This window comes from Aulonocara stuartgranti (assembly GCF_965226115.1).
Source record: "Aulonocara stuartgranti genome assembly, chromosome: 7".
Lineage (NCBI taxonomy): Eukaryota > Metazoa > Chordata > Actinopteri > Cichliformes > Cichlidae > Aulonocara > Aulonocara stuartgranti.
The window spans coordinates 49913476-49925487 of NC_138945.1; the positions used below are offsets into that span (position 1 = coordinate 49913476).

The following is a 12012-nucleotide window of genomic DNA, read 5'->3' on the forward strand; positions in this document are numbered from 1 at the left end:
CAAGCTCCTCAGATTACCATGACCTGAACCTATACAGTTATGTAAAATACATGTTTCATCAAAGATAAGTCTGTGTTCTTTGTGGTTTAATATAATAAAATAGTAAAGTTTGAACTACAATTTGTTTTATGATACACATATTTGTCTTTCTCAGAGTGTTTTAGCTAAAAAGAGGCAGGCTTTGGGCCTCATGCTCCCCCTCTTTTCTGTGTCCAACACAGAATACACACAAAATACTCACCTGGTTTTTATTTCCTCTCCAAAGAGTGTCAGATATTTTTGACTTTGGGTTCTGAAATTGTTTTAAAGCTGTACATGAAGCAGCACAACTAGGCGATAACTACTTACGTATAATGGTGAGTTTCTATTTTATTTTCATTTTAATACAATTTGACACTAACATAACTGAATAACTTTGCAATTTACATTTATAAAAATTCAGTTTAAAAAAATTACATCATCTGCATCTGGCTATCCTTTCTAATAACTGTGAAATTACTGCTTGATCATATTTACTAAATGTCAATTGGAATTATGATCAGAACACTAACATAAACTGTAAATAAGAAAATCTTTCACCAATACCGAACCAACATTACTGATCAGATTCTATTTATCTTTAATCTAAACCCTGCTATATTTCAGATCTAGGAATGCAGGCCTTTTGATTATTCATGTTTGACTGATCACAGTGGTTTGCCTTTTGTGAGTGGAAGGAAAAGCTTTTAAAAGGCATCGGTTGTAAGTGAACTCTCGATTATGACACCAGAGGCAGACTCTGTTTTTTTTCACCTGTCTCTCATTATAGCTGGGCTGGATGTCTTATATATCTGACTTTGACTTTTTTCTTTGCCACTTCTGTTTGGAAGCTGCAAAGAAGGATCACATCCATATCATTCGTCATTTAAACTGTGAGTATTTGTCTCTAAAAAGTACAGTTTTTTCTATTCAGCTGACAACCTGCAACCAAACAAACTGTTATTTTTCTTTGATTTCATTTATTTAAATTATCATAAAAATTGAAGAAGATTTTCATTAGAAAATAATTTCCAATATGTCACATTTCAGAGTTGCATAAAGAAGATGAAGCCATTTGTTTTTGTCATAACCTTCTGCCTCATGGCTCCTGTGGGCTACAGTCAGCTTTTTGGTCCTCCTGGTCCTAAAGGCCCACCTGGATCACCTGGAGAACCCGGGGCATATGGAGAACCTGGAAAACAAGGACAGAAAGGCTTGAAAGGAGAACCTGGTGAGTGTGATAAACATCCCTCCAAATACACTCTCAGGGAGGGTTATTTTTAACCCCATAATGCCAAGTGTATTGTACAGGACTTTTTATAGGTTTTTAAAAATTTTACATTATCAGTATGATTCTTTTCCACCAAAAAACCTAAATAAACTGCACAATACATTTTCAAGCAATGATCTGTTTTTTTTTTTTGGTTTTTTTTTTAATTCCAAATGCAGTAAGTTGCGGTAAGCAGTAGTTCAACAAATACTTCAATTAAAAAACAAACAGATTTTCCTGGAAATTACTTCATGGTCTAACATATTTGTGCCTCACATGGTTCTGGGTATTTGACCCAGTGGTTTTTTGATTTTGGACTGTTGAATGTTGTTTTGAGGTTTATGTGATTTCTTTATAGTTCTACATTGTTTAGTCTTTTGTGTCTAGGATTTCCCAGTGCTTCCTATTTTAATTATTTATGCGTTTAGTTCTTAGTTCTTTGTTCGCTTTTGAGCCCAGGTTTTCTTAGTCTAGCATCTGTGTGTCTTCCCTAGTGTCCCGTGTATGTTGTCGGTCTTGCTTCCATGTTTATTCACCTTCTTTCTCCACAGTTGAGTCCCCGTGTCTCTTTGGTCCCTCTGTGCCCTGTCTCTGTAGTTTGCCTTGTTTACCCTGTCAGTCATGTCTCCATGTAATTTTCCCTTGTCTACGTCAAGTTTGTGTGTCTCAGTCTCCATGTCAGTGTTAGTTTCCTAGTTTATTGCTATAGTCACTTGTGTTGTGTATGTTATGTATGTAGGTTTCTTTCAGTTAGATTCTGTTGTCATGTGTGCCCCAGGTGTGTTCGAACTGGAGATAAGATAATGTGGACTCAAACGCAGACACAGATGCAAGAGAACTTTTAAACTGAAAGCCAGCCTTTATTAGAGGCTCTACAAAAGACTGCAAAACAACTAATGAAGGGAAGAACTAAAAATGCTATAAAAACCTAAACTGGGTGAAGCTAAATATAATAACATGGGAAGCCTCAAAAACATTACAAAAAACAGACTTCTAATAATAAACAACACAAAACACTGGGTCACCGAGCCAGGACCGTGACAGTAAGTGGTGATGTGTTCGGATTTGAATTTGGCCCACGTTCTGGATCAATATATCTACAATATATTTGGGAAAAAGTAAGCCCTCATAACTTCCTTAGCGTAAGAGCTACACTGGTTTGAAAAAGTGTTTGCCGCGTTCCTGATTTCATATTTTTTTTGTATGTTTGTCACACTTAAATGTTCCTGATCATCAAACAAATTTGAATATTAGACAAAGATAAAACAAGTAAATACAAAATGCAGTTTCTTAATAAAGGGGTTTATTATTAAGGGGGAAAAAATCCTTGTAACGTTTGATCACATAGTTTGAATCAAGACTTACAAATTTAAGTACAATATTGGCAACATTTAACAATTTGACTCCAACATGGATTTTTTCACATTGTTGTGTTGTGTACATGATCATTTTCCCCACCTTATATGGACGACATTTATAAACAACAACAGGGTAAAGTTTTTTTCTCTGGAAAACCAGAAACTGGAAACATTGGTATGAACTTCACATCTTATTTGATGTGTTTATATCTTCACTTTAGGGGCTAGAGGGCCTCTAGGACCACGTGGATTTCCAGGACCTAATGGACCAATGGGAAAACCTGGACTGCCTGGCCTACCTGGAACTATTATAATGTGTGGACGAGGTTAGAACATAAGAATAACTTTATTGATCCCAGAGGGAACTTCACAGACACACACTTTAATAGTGGCTCTATGGTGTTGTGGTTTATACATTTACCTAACAAGTCATATCTGAATTCAATCCTGTGAAACTTAAAACCCTTTGGGGTTGTGTCAGGGAGGGCATCTAAGGCAAAAACATGCAGGGCTACCTACTGTGTTGACAACTTGTGAATAAGGGAACAACTAATAGCAGTTTAACCATAAATATACAACACACGAAAACTACATTCCCATAAAATATGCTCTTTTAAGTTTCTAGTGAAAACCAAAAATCTTAAAAACAAAGAAGGTTGGTGGTGTTTGTCTTGACTCCATTTTGAGACCATTTTTTCTCCTTATATTTGATCTTTCTTTTGTTTTAGTTTTAATTTTACTTTCTCAGTTTTTCTCTAGGTTTGGTCTCTAAACTTAATTGGTTAGGTTTCTGAAAGGATAATGGTTTTGGGAGTTGAATCACAATTCACTATGGTTTAGCTTATTAGGGAAGTCAAGGTCCCATCTAATACAAAGTATGTCTGGTAAACCTGTCAGGGCTGCAGCTCCCACACATCCCACAAAGAGGACTCAAAATGCAGGCACTTACTGAGTTGTGAGGGAGGTTTATTGCAAAAGGCAAACACAAAGACGGCATTACAAAAACAGAACTAAGGGTAATCTAAGTGTGAAGTGCCAGTGTGTGAATGTGTGTGTGAATGGATGAATGACTGAATGTAGTGTGAAGCGCTTTGGGGTCCTTAGGGACTAGAAAAGCGCTATACAAATGCAGGCCATTTACCATAAACTGGGAGAAACGTAATTTAACAGCAATCCTGAACACGAAGGGGGACAGCAGGGAGAGGACACAGTGGATTCACAGACAGTTTTCCAGGAGACGAACACAGACGGACCAGTCATGAGTACATGAGTTTACACAACATAAAAACACACAGAGGGACACTGGGAAATCACACATACACAGGTGGGAGACACAGCTGGACCTGATTAACCTGACGAGACAGAGGAAAGACTAACACCAGGGACCAACAGAGGGAGCACCAACCCAGAATCCCAGCACCAGAACACAAATAATCCCAAAGCTAGAAGATCACAAATGATAATAATAATAATAATAATAATAATAATAATAATAATAATAATAATAATACACCAAACCCAAAATCACTGAGTCCCGGGACTCCATGACAAAACCTTTATGCAGACAAAACTTTTAGTATATACTGAACCAGGTTTAGCACCAGATGCATTGTATTGTGAGATGTCCCTTATGTTTTCATAATTATTTTACAGTTTTGAGAGACGTGGAAAAAGACAGATAACTAAATATGCAAATGAATAAATACACACTTTGTTAACTCTAATGTGTTTTGTCCAGATCCTATTGGCTCTTTTCAAAGCGACACTGAAAAGCTAATGAAGAGAATTGCCAAGTTTAAACTTGGTAAGTATCTTATCCATATTCATTTGTTTCAAATACATAACTGCTATTTTATAGCATAACAGACAGCTGTTATTTCTTTCTGCTGTATTTTAAATTTGATGGTATATCTCTGTTCTGGGGAGTTTGGCATCACTATTACATACACAGGACTCTTCAATGGAGAAAACTGTATTAAGACCACCCCCACCTACAATTTAAAGCAAACCAGACATAAGTAACAATAGTCAAGATGTTGTTGTCAGCCACAGAAGGGACTGGTGTGGTAGTGGGTTGCAAAGTAGCTTGCAGATGACCAGCAGCTGTAGTCAGGACTCAAATTGATGCCTATTTGTATTATTTTGTTCAGATTAACGCAAAGATTTGCTGTCACTGAATGAAGCTAAGAGGTCACATCACTATTGTAATCAATAATAGTATAATAAACAGCATTCTTTAAATTGATAAAGAAAAGACTACATAGTCAGTTTTTAATTTTATTTTATTAAAATACCACCAGTTTGCAACAATAATAACCTGAAGTCAACACTGTAAAAACTATATTGATAAACAGTAACAAAATAATTTTCCAATGCCAATGCAGTAGCTGTAAAGAACATATTATTGATTAACATTAATAAAATTCTCATATTTAGAGGTTTTACTTCAAAATCCAAGTTTCTTTTTTGAGACAATTCATGGTATATTAGTAAAATAAAATTTAACTGAATAAGAATCTTTAGATAAGCTTTAGAAAAGGCAACAATTATTTTGCCAGAAAACATATCCTTAAGATTGCCTACAAGTAAATGTCTTTTTTCTAATTTTACTTTTCTGTGCTTTTTTTCAGCTGTAAACTATGATTTTGTCCAAATAGTTGATCAAAAATACTTTGTCTCCAACAAGCACAGAGGCAGTTTCTCAGAGGCTGTAGTGTTTTGCAGCCAACGTGGTTTAGAGCTGGCGTTGCCACAGAACGCGGAGGAGAACAACGCACTGACTCAAGTTCATGGCAAATTCAGAGCCAAAGCCTGGATCAATGTGAACAATAAAAAAGCTGAGGGGGAGTTTAAAACTGACATGAAAAATCAACCTTTGACCTTTAAAAATTGGGGAGAAGGGCAGCCAGACAAATCCATTGAGGATACAGGCTGCACAATGCTGTCAGAAAACGGTTCCTGGCAAGTGACACATGAATGTTCTCTCAATGTCCACATCATTTGTCAGTTATAGAAATGTCTCATGAGAAGAACTGCAAAAAACTCCCAAAACAAACAAACACAAATCCCACATTTATGTGTATATGTGTATTTTCAGCTTTGCATGCTTAATCTAACTCTGTTTCAGCCTTCTTGTGTGTGATGGCAACTAAAGATTATGTAATGCCAAAAGTGAGAAAGCAATGAAAAAAGATCAAAATGATCCTTATGTTCCTTATTCAGACATGATACCTTTTATGTTTAATTTACATCAGTTCATCTAAATCATCTGTTAATTACGGAAGAGGATTAGGGCCACTGGAAAAAAAAATAAATTCTGACTTTAATCTCAGAATTCTGAGATTAAAGTCAGAATTCTGAGATTAAAGTCAGAATTCTGAGAAAAAAGTCAGAATTCTGAGATTAAAGTCAGAATTCTGACTTTTTTCTCAGAATTCTGACTTTAATCTCAGAATTCTGACTTTTTTCTTTTCTGAGATTAAAGTCAGAATTCTGACTTTAATCTCAGAATTCTGACTTTAATCTCAGAATTCTGACTTTTTTCTCAGAATTCTGACTTTAATCTCAGAATTCTGACTTTTTTCTCAGAATTCTGAAAAAAGTCAGAATTCTGACTTTTTTCTCAGAATTCTGACTTTAATCTCAGAATTCTGACTTTTTTTTCAGAATTCTGACTTTAAAGTCAGAATTCTTTCCTTTTTTTTTTTCCAGTGGCCCTAATCCTCTTCCGTAGTTAATGCAGGGTGTCTTTACATTAGAAAAACTACTTCATGGGCTAAATTTTTCAGCTTTTGTTTTACAAAATATTTCCTTTTGCCTAAGCATATTCATAAATACACTACATTGCTAAAAGTATTCCCTCACCCATCCAAATCACTGGATCAATCACTTCCATGGCAACAAGTGTATAAAGTCAGACAGCTAGGCTGTAGACTGCTTATACAAACAATTATGAAAGAATGGGTTGCTCTCAGGAGCTCAGTGACTTCCGGTGAGGTATCATGATAGAATATTACCTAACGAAATATTCCACAGTCAACTGTTAATGGTATTGTAACAAAGAAGAAGTATTTGCAATGACAGCAACTCAGAGTCAATTGCTACAGACCTCCAAACTTCATGTGGCCTTCAGATTAGCTCAAGATCAGTATGTAGAGAGCTTCATGGAATGGGTTTCCATGCCAGAGCAGTGCATCCTTACATCACCAAGCACAATGCAAAGTGTCGGATGCGTCGGATGCTGTTGTGTAAAGCCTGCTGCTACTGGACTGTAGACCAGTGGAGACATTTTCTCTAGAGTGACAAATCATGCTTCTCCATCTGATGGGTGGGAGAGTCTGGGTTTGGCAGATGCCAAGACAATGGCATTTGTCTGACTGCATTGTGCAAAGTGTAAATTTGGTGGAGGAGGGATTACAGTGCAAGGTCGTTTTTTAGGAGATGTACTCGGACCCATGGGTATGCCCAATGACAGAATGCAACTTTTACAGGGAGTGCAGAATTATTAGGCAAGTTGTATTTTTGAGGAATAATGTTATTATTGAACAACAACCATGTTCTCAATGAACCCAAAAAACTCATTAATATCAAAGCTGAATGTTTTTGGAAGTAGTTTTTAGTTTGTTTTTAGTTTTAGCTATTTTAGGGGGATATCTGTGTGTGCAGGTGACTATTACTGTGCATAATTCTTAGGCAACTTAACAAAAAACAAATATATACCCATTTCAATTATTTATTTTTACCAGTGAAACCAATAACATCTCCACATTCACAAATATACATTTCTGACATTCAAAAACAAAACAAAAACAAATCAGCGACCAATATAGCCACCTTTCTTTGCAAGGACACTCAAAAGCCTGCCATCCATGGATTCTGTCAGTGTTTTGATCTGTTCACCATCAACATTGTGTGCAGCAGCAACCACAGCCTCCCAGACACTGTTCAGAGAGGTGTACTGTTTTCCCTCCTTGTAAATCTCACATTTGATGATGGACCACAGGTTCTCAATGGGGTTCAGATCAGGTGAACAAGGAGGCCATGTCATTAGTTTTTCTTCTTTTATACCCTTTCTTGCCAGCCACGCTGTGGAGTACTTGGACGCGTGTGATGGAGCATTGTCCTGCATGAAAATCATGTTTTTCTTGAAGGATGCAGACTTCTTCCTGTACCACTGCTTGAAGAAGGTGTCTTCCAGAAACTGGCAGTTGGACTGGGAGTTGAGCTTGACTCCATCCTCAACCCGAAAAAGCCCCACAAGCTCATCTTTGATGATACCAGCCCAAACCAGTACTCCACCTCCACCTTGCTGGCGTCTGAGTCGGACTGGAGCTCTCTGCCCTTTACCAATCCAGCCACGGGCCCATCCATCTGGCCCATCAAGACTCACTCTCATTTCATCAGTCCATAAAACCTTAGAAAAACCAGTCTTGAGATATTTCTTGGCCCAGTCTTGACGTTTCAGCTTGTGTGTCTTGTTCAGTGGTGGTCGTCTTTCAGCCTTTCTTACCTTGGCCATGTCTCTGAGTATTGCACACCTTGTGCTTTTGGGCACTCCAGTGATGTTGCAGCTCTGAAACATGGCCAAACTGGTGGCAAGTGGCATCTTGGCAGCTGCACGCTTGACTTTTCTCAGTTCATGGGCAGTTATTTTGCGCCTTGGTTTTTCCACACGCTTCTTGCGAACCTGTTGACTATTTTGAATGAAACGTTTGATTGTTCGATGATCACGCTTCAGAAGCTTTGCAATTTTGAGACTGCTGCATCCCTCTGCAAGATATCTCACTATTTTTTACTTTTCTGAGCCTGTCAAGTCCTTCTTTTGACTCATTTCGCCAAAGGAAAGGAAGTTGCCTAATAATTATGCACACCTGATATAGGGTGTTGATGTCATTAGACCACACCCCTTCTCATTACAGAGATGTACATCACCTAATATGCTTAATTGGTAGTAGGCTTTCGAGCCTATACAGCTTGGAGTAAGACAACATGAATGAAGAGGATGATGTGGACAAAATACTCATTTGCCTAATAATTCTGCACTCCCTGTATTGTTTGTGGTTACCGGAGCACCGGTAATATCCGGTCATACCTAGGAACCGCTTCAGTTCCCGTCTGGTGGTTGGAATCGGGTAGTCTAAGATTGCAGCAATCTTCGCCTCCACCGGGCTGACCTGTCCAAACCCCACCTGCTTACCTAGGTAAGTGACTGTTGCCTTACCAAACTCGCATTTAGTGAGATTGAGGGTCAACGAGGCCTCGGCTAGCCGCTGAAACACTGTCCTCAGGAGGGACATATGATCTGCCCATGTGTCTGTGTATAGCACTACATCATTTAGATACACATTGCACTGGGACACATCTCCCAACACCAACTGCATTAAACGTTGAAAGGTAGCTGGGGCATTTTTCATGCCAAAGGCCATTAGTGTATATTGCATGAAGTGGTCAGGTCATGCTGACTCAGGGCATCTAAAACAGGCTCTACAACAGGATTGTTGGTCACCTCAGGGGTAGGATAAACTTTCCCACCCGCTATGTCATTTCCCATTATAAAATTCACCCCATTAATCGTTCTTAAATTCCTCTGTCTGCATTCGTTTACAGATCGAAGCACGGTCAGCAGCTTTGCAGGCCGCACACTACCAATCGAAAAGGACACTTTTTTCCCTGGCAAAATCAAGATAGGACTGACCCTGTCCCCTTTTCAATCTCCGGAAACGCTGCCTATAAGCCTCTGGGACCAGCTCATAAGGATATAAGGATAGCACTTTTCAGCTTGTCATAGTCCAGGCAGTCCTCAGCTGACAACGAGGAACAAACTTCCTGAGCCTTACCTGCCAGCTTACATTGTAGCAAAATGGCCCATGAGTCCCGTGGCCAGTGCAAGGCTGTGGCTATTCGCTCAAATGACTCGAAGTAGATGTCAACCTCATTGTCGCGGAACACCGGAACCAGACGACTGTTTTTCCCCACATCAAACGGTATGTCTGCCTGCCGAATGGAGGCAGTCGCAGGAAGGGAAGCCGGCTGGAGTTCCAACTGTCACAACTTGACAGCTGTCTCCGCCTCCACCTCCACCTTTTGCAATTCAACCTCCCTTACAGTATGTTAAAAACTGTTAACAAACTGTACAGTGACAGACATGTTTACTAATTAATCAAGGACATCATAATTGTTTTCATAAAAATGTGTTAGTTTTTTATAGTCATGTTTTATCAGTATTTTATTCTCTTCATCTCAATAGTGCTTTGCCTGTTAGAAAACTAGGTGGCGCTCCAAGTTAAGTTTAATAGCTTCACTACCCCATAGACCCAAGTTCAAGGTGTGTCCAGATGTTGCTTGTTACAAGAATTTGGATGCTATTGTAGCTCTAATGTAATAGAAACTCTTGAGATTAAGAATCCTGGGCCCAGATAGTGTCATGACACTGGGTCTGTGACTCAGTGTTTATGTGTTTTCTGGTGTGATTGATATTCATTGATTTAGTGTCGTTCATGTTTCTGGTTCTTAGCTGTTTTCTGCTTACGTTATATTTATAGTTTCTAGTCTTTAGTTTTCTGTCACTATGGTTTCCCTGTGTTCCACATCTAGTTACTCTTGTGTCCATGTTCTATATTCCCTCTCTGTCTCCTGCAGTCAGAATGACTGTTTCTTCCCCAGACTCAATGTTAAGCTTGCATCTCCATATCTGTGTCTTTCCTGTTTTATTTTGACAGTCCCTTGTCCTGTGTTCATTGCCTTCAGTATTGCTTCCACCTTGTCTAATTGTGTCCAGTGTTTAAAAAGTTTAAAAAGGTGATAATTAGAATACAGTTACTTTGTTGAAATAAATTGATTACATGGTGGTCATTTCCTGTTTCATATGTTACGCTATCCCCTCTCTAATTTTGGTAATTTAACGTATTGCTGGAAACCCAAACAAAACACACAATAAGAGGCTCTAATGTAAGCGTCCTGTTAATTTTGGTAGCGTCAGTTACACAATGGACCCAGAGCCAGCACAACAGAGCCAGCAGTGCATGGGCAGGAATGCATTTCTTACGTGGAAATTCCGACAGCACTTCACATTTAAAGAATAAAGGGATGGGCAAAATCTGACCATGCAATGCGAATTCTGTTTGCCAGCAACTAAGCTGCTCTCAGTGTGAAAAGATTCCACCTCTAACCTAAAGAAACATCTGGAAGTTAGTTCTTTTTTAAAAACTAATGTTAGCCTACTGCATCTACCTTGTTTTAGTTGTGGCAGCTACATGGGTTATATTCCACTTCAGTATCTTCGATGTACTATTGCTGTGTTTGTTACTATTACTGAAGGCTACTTGCCACCAAGCTAATATTGCTAGCTGGCGTTAGCCGAATTTAGTTCATAGACTGCAGACTGTTAGACTTGATGGATAGCATTAACAACCTGCTAACGGCAAATAATCTTGTGCAGTTCTGAAGCAGTCTTTGAAGTAACCTTCATTTTTTTTACTTAGTTTGTTGCTTATGAGCCATTTTAAAAGCAGAACTGTAAGTGTTTTCTCAATACATCATATTTTGGTCAACTATCAGAATGTTAACCATTCCTCGCCGTCAGTCCCCTGACCGTGGTCGGGAGACGCGAGGGGAGATGCTTCCTCCAGGGCCGAAGTTTGTCCTCCTTCGGGGTTAATTCCCTTCACTTTTGTGGAGTAGTGAGGCAGACAGAAATCAGCCAAGGCACCGGAGAGTACTGAAGAGATGAGGCTTTAATAACAGTACTGCACACTTCGAAAACACACTGCATAGCCTGTAGCCCGTTAGAACGCTGCTCCCGGTCGCCCTCTCTACCCATGACACACTCTCTCTCTCTTTTCCCTCTTTCGCTCCCCGCGTTTCCTTCACGCGCATGCTCACACACACATCACATACACTCCTTACTGCACCCAGTCACACAGAAGACGGCAATTCCTGCAACACTACCCCCACTCTGGATGGCAATTAAACAATAATTCCACTCCAGCATTGTAATGCATAAAACTGGTACACAATCCCCTTTACCACTTGGAGCCCACAGGAGATAAAAGTGTTAGCCATTACCGCATATAAGGTGAGGTATAGTATCAACGAGTGCACTTCAGTGACAAAGAGGCTGGCTCAAGTAAGGTGTACATACATATGCAAAATAAAGCATTTCAAGTGCTGTTAAGTAGAAAAGAAATTACACAACTGTAACTATTACATGGCGACCGGGAATAACTAACTTATCCTAGCATCTAGGAAGGCACAAATACAAATGGATAAGTGCATGTAGATAACCCCGTAGATCCTTCAGATACTTTACTCATCTTTTTTTTTAAATGTAAACACTGGAACAATGAAAAATACAGCTCTTTTAAACCA

The 12012-nt window shown here is 38.9% G+C and overlaps 1 protein-coding gene across 1 annotated transcript; it reads left to right on the forward strand.

The window, feature by feature from the left end:
* Positions 1 to 645: 645 nt before the first annotated feature.
* LOC309711066 (mannose-binding protein C-like) lies at positions 646 to 5937 on the forward strand. Its single transcript, XM_082541072.1, has 6 exons — positions 646 to 741; positions 870 to 911; positions 1069 to 1249; positions 2868 to 2972; positions 4385 to 4450; positions 5277 to 5937. The coding sequence occupies exons 3-6, from the start codon at positions 1084 to 1086 to the stop codon at positions 5657 to 5659; spliced, it is 720 nt and encodes a 239-aa protein (XP_082397198.1). The 5' UTR covers positions 646 to 741; positions 870 to 911; positions 1069 to 1083; the 3' UTR covers positions 5660 to 5937.
* Positions 5938 to 12012: the final 6075 nt, after the last annotated feature.

Bases quoted from the DNA above. Each gene is read 5' to 3' on its own strand.
- LOC309711066 (XM_082541072.1), top strand. From the start codon at position 1,084: ATGAAGCCATTTGTTTTTGTCATAACCTTCTGCCTCATGGCTCCTGTG. The intron at 2,973-4,384 runs GTTAGAACATAA...TGTTTTGTCCAG, and splicing joins TATTATAATGTGTGGACGAG to ATCCTATTGGCTCTTTTCAA. The intron at 4,451-5,276 runs GTAAGTATCTTA...GCTTTTTTTCAG, and splicing joins AATTGCCAAGTTTAAACTTG to CTGTAAACTATGATTTTGTC.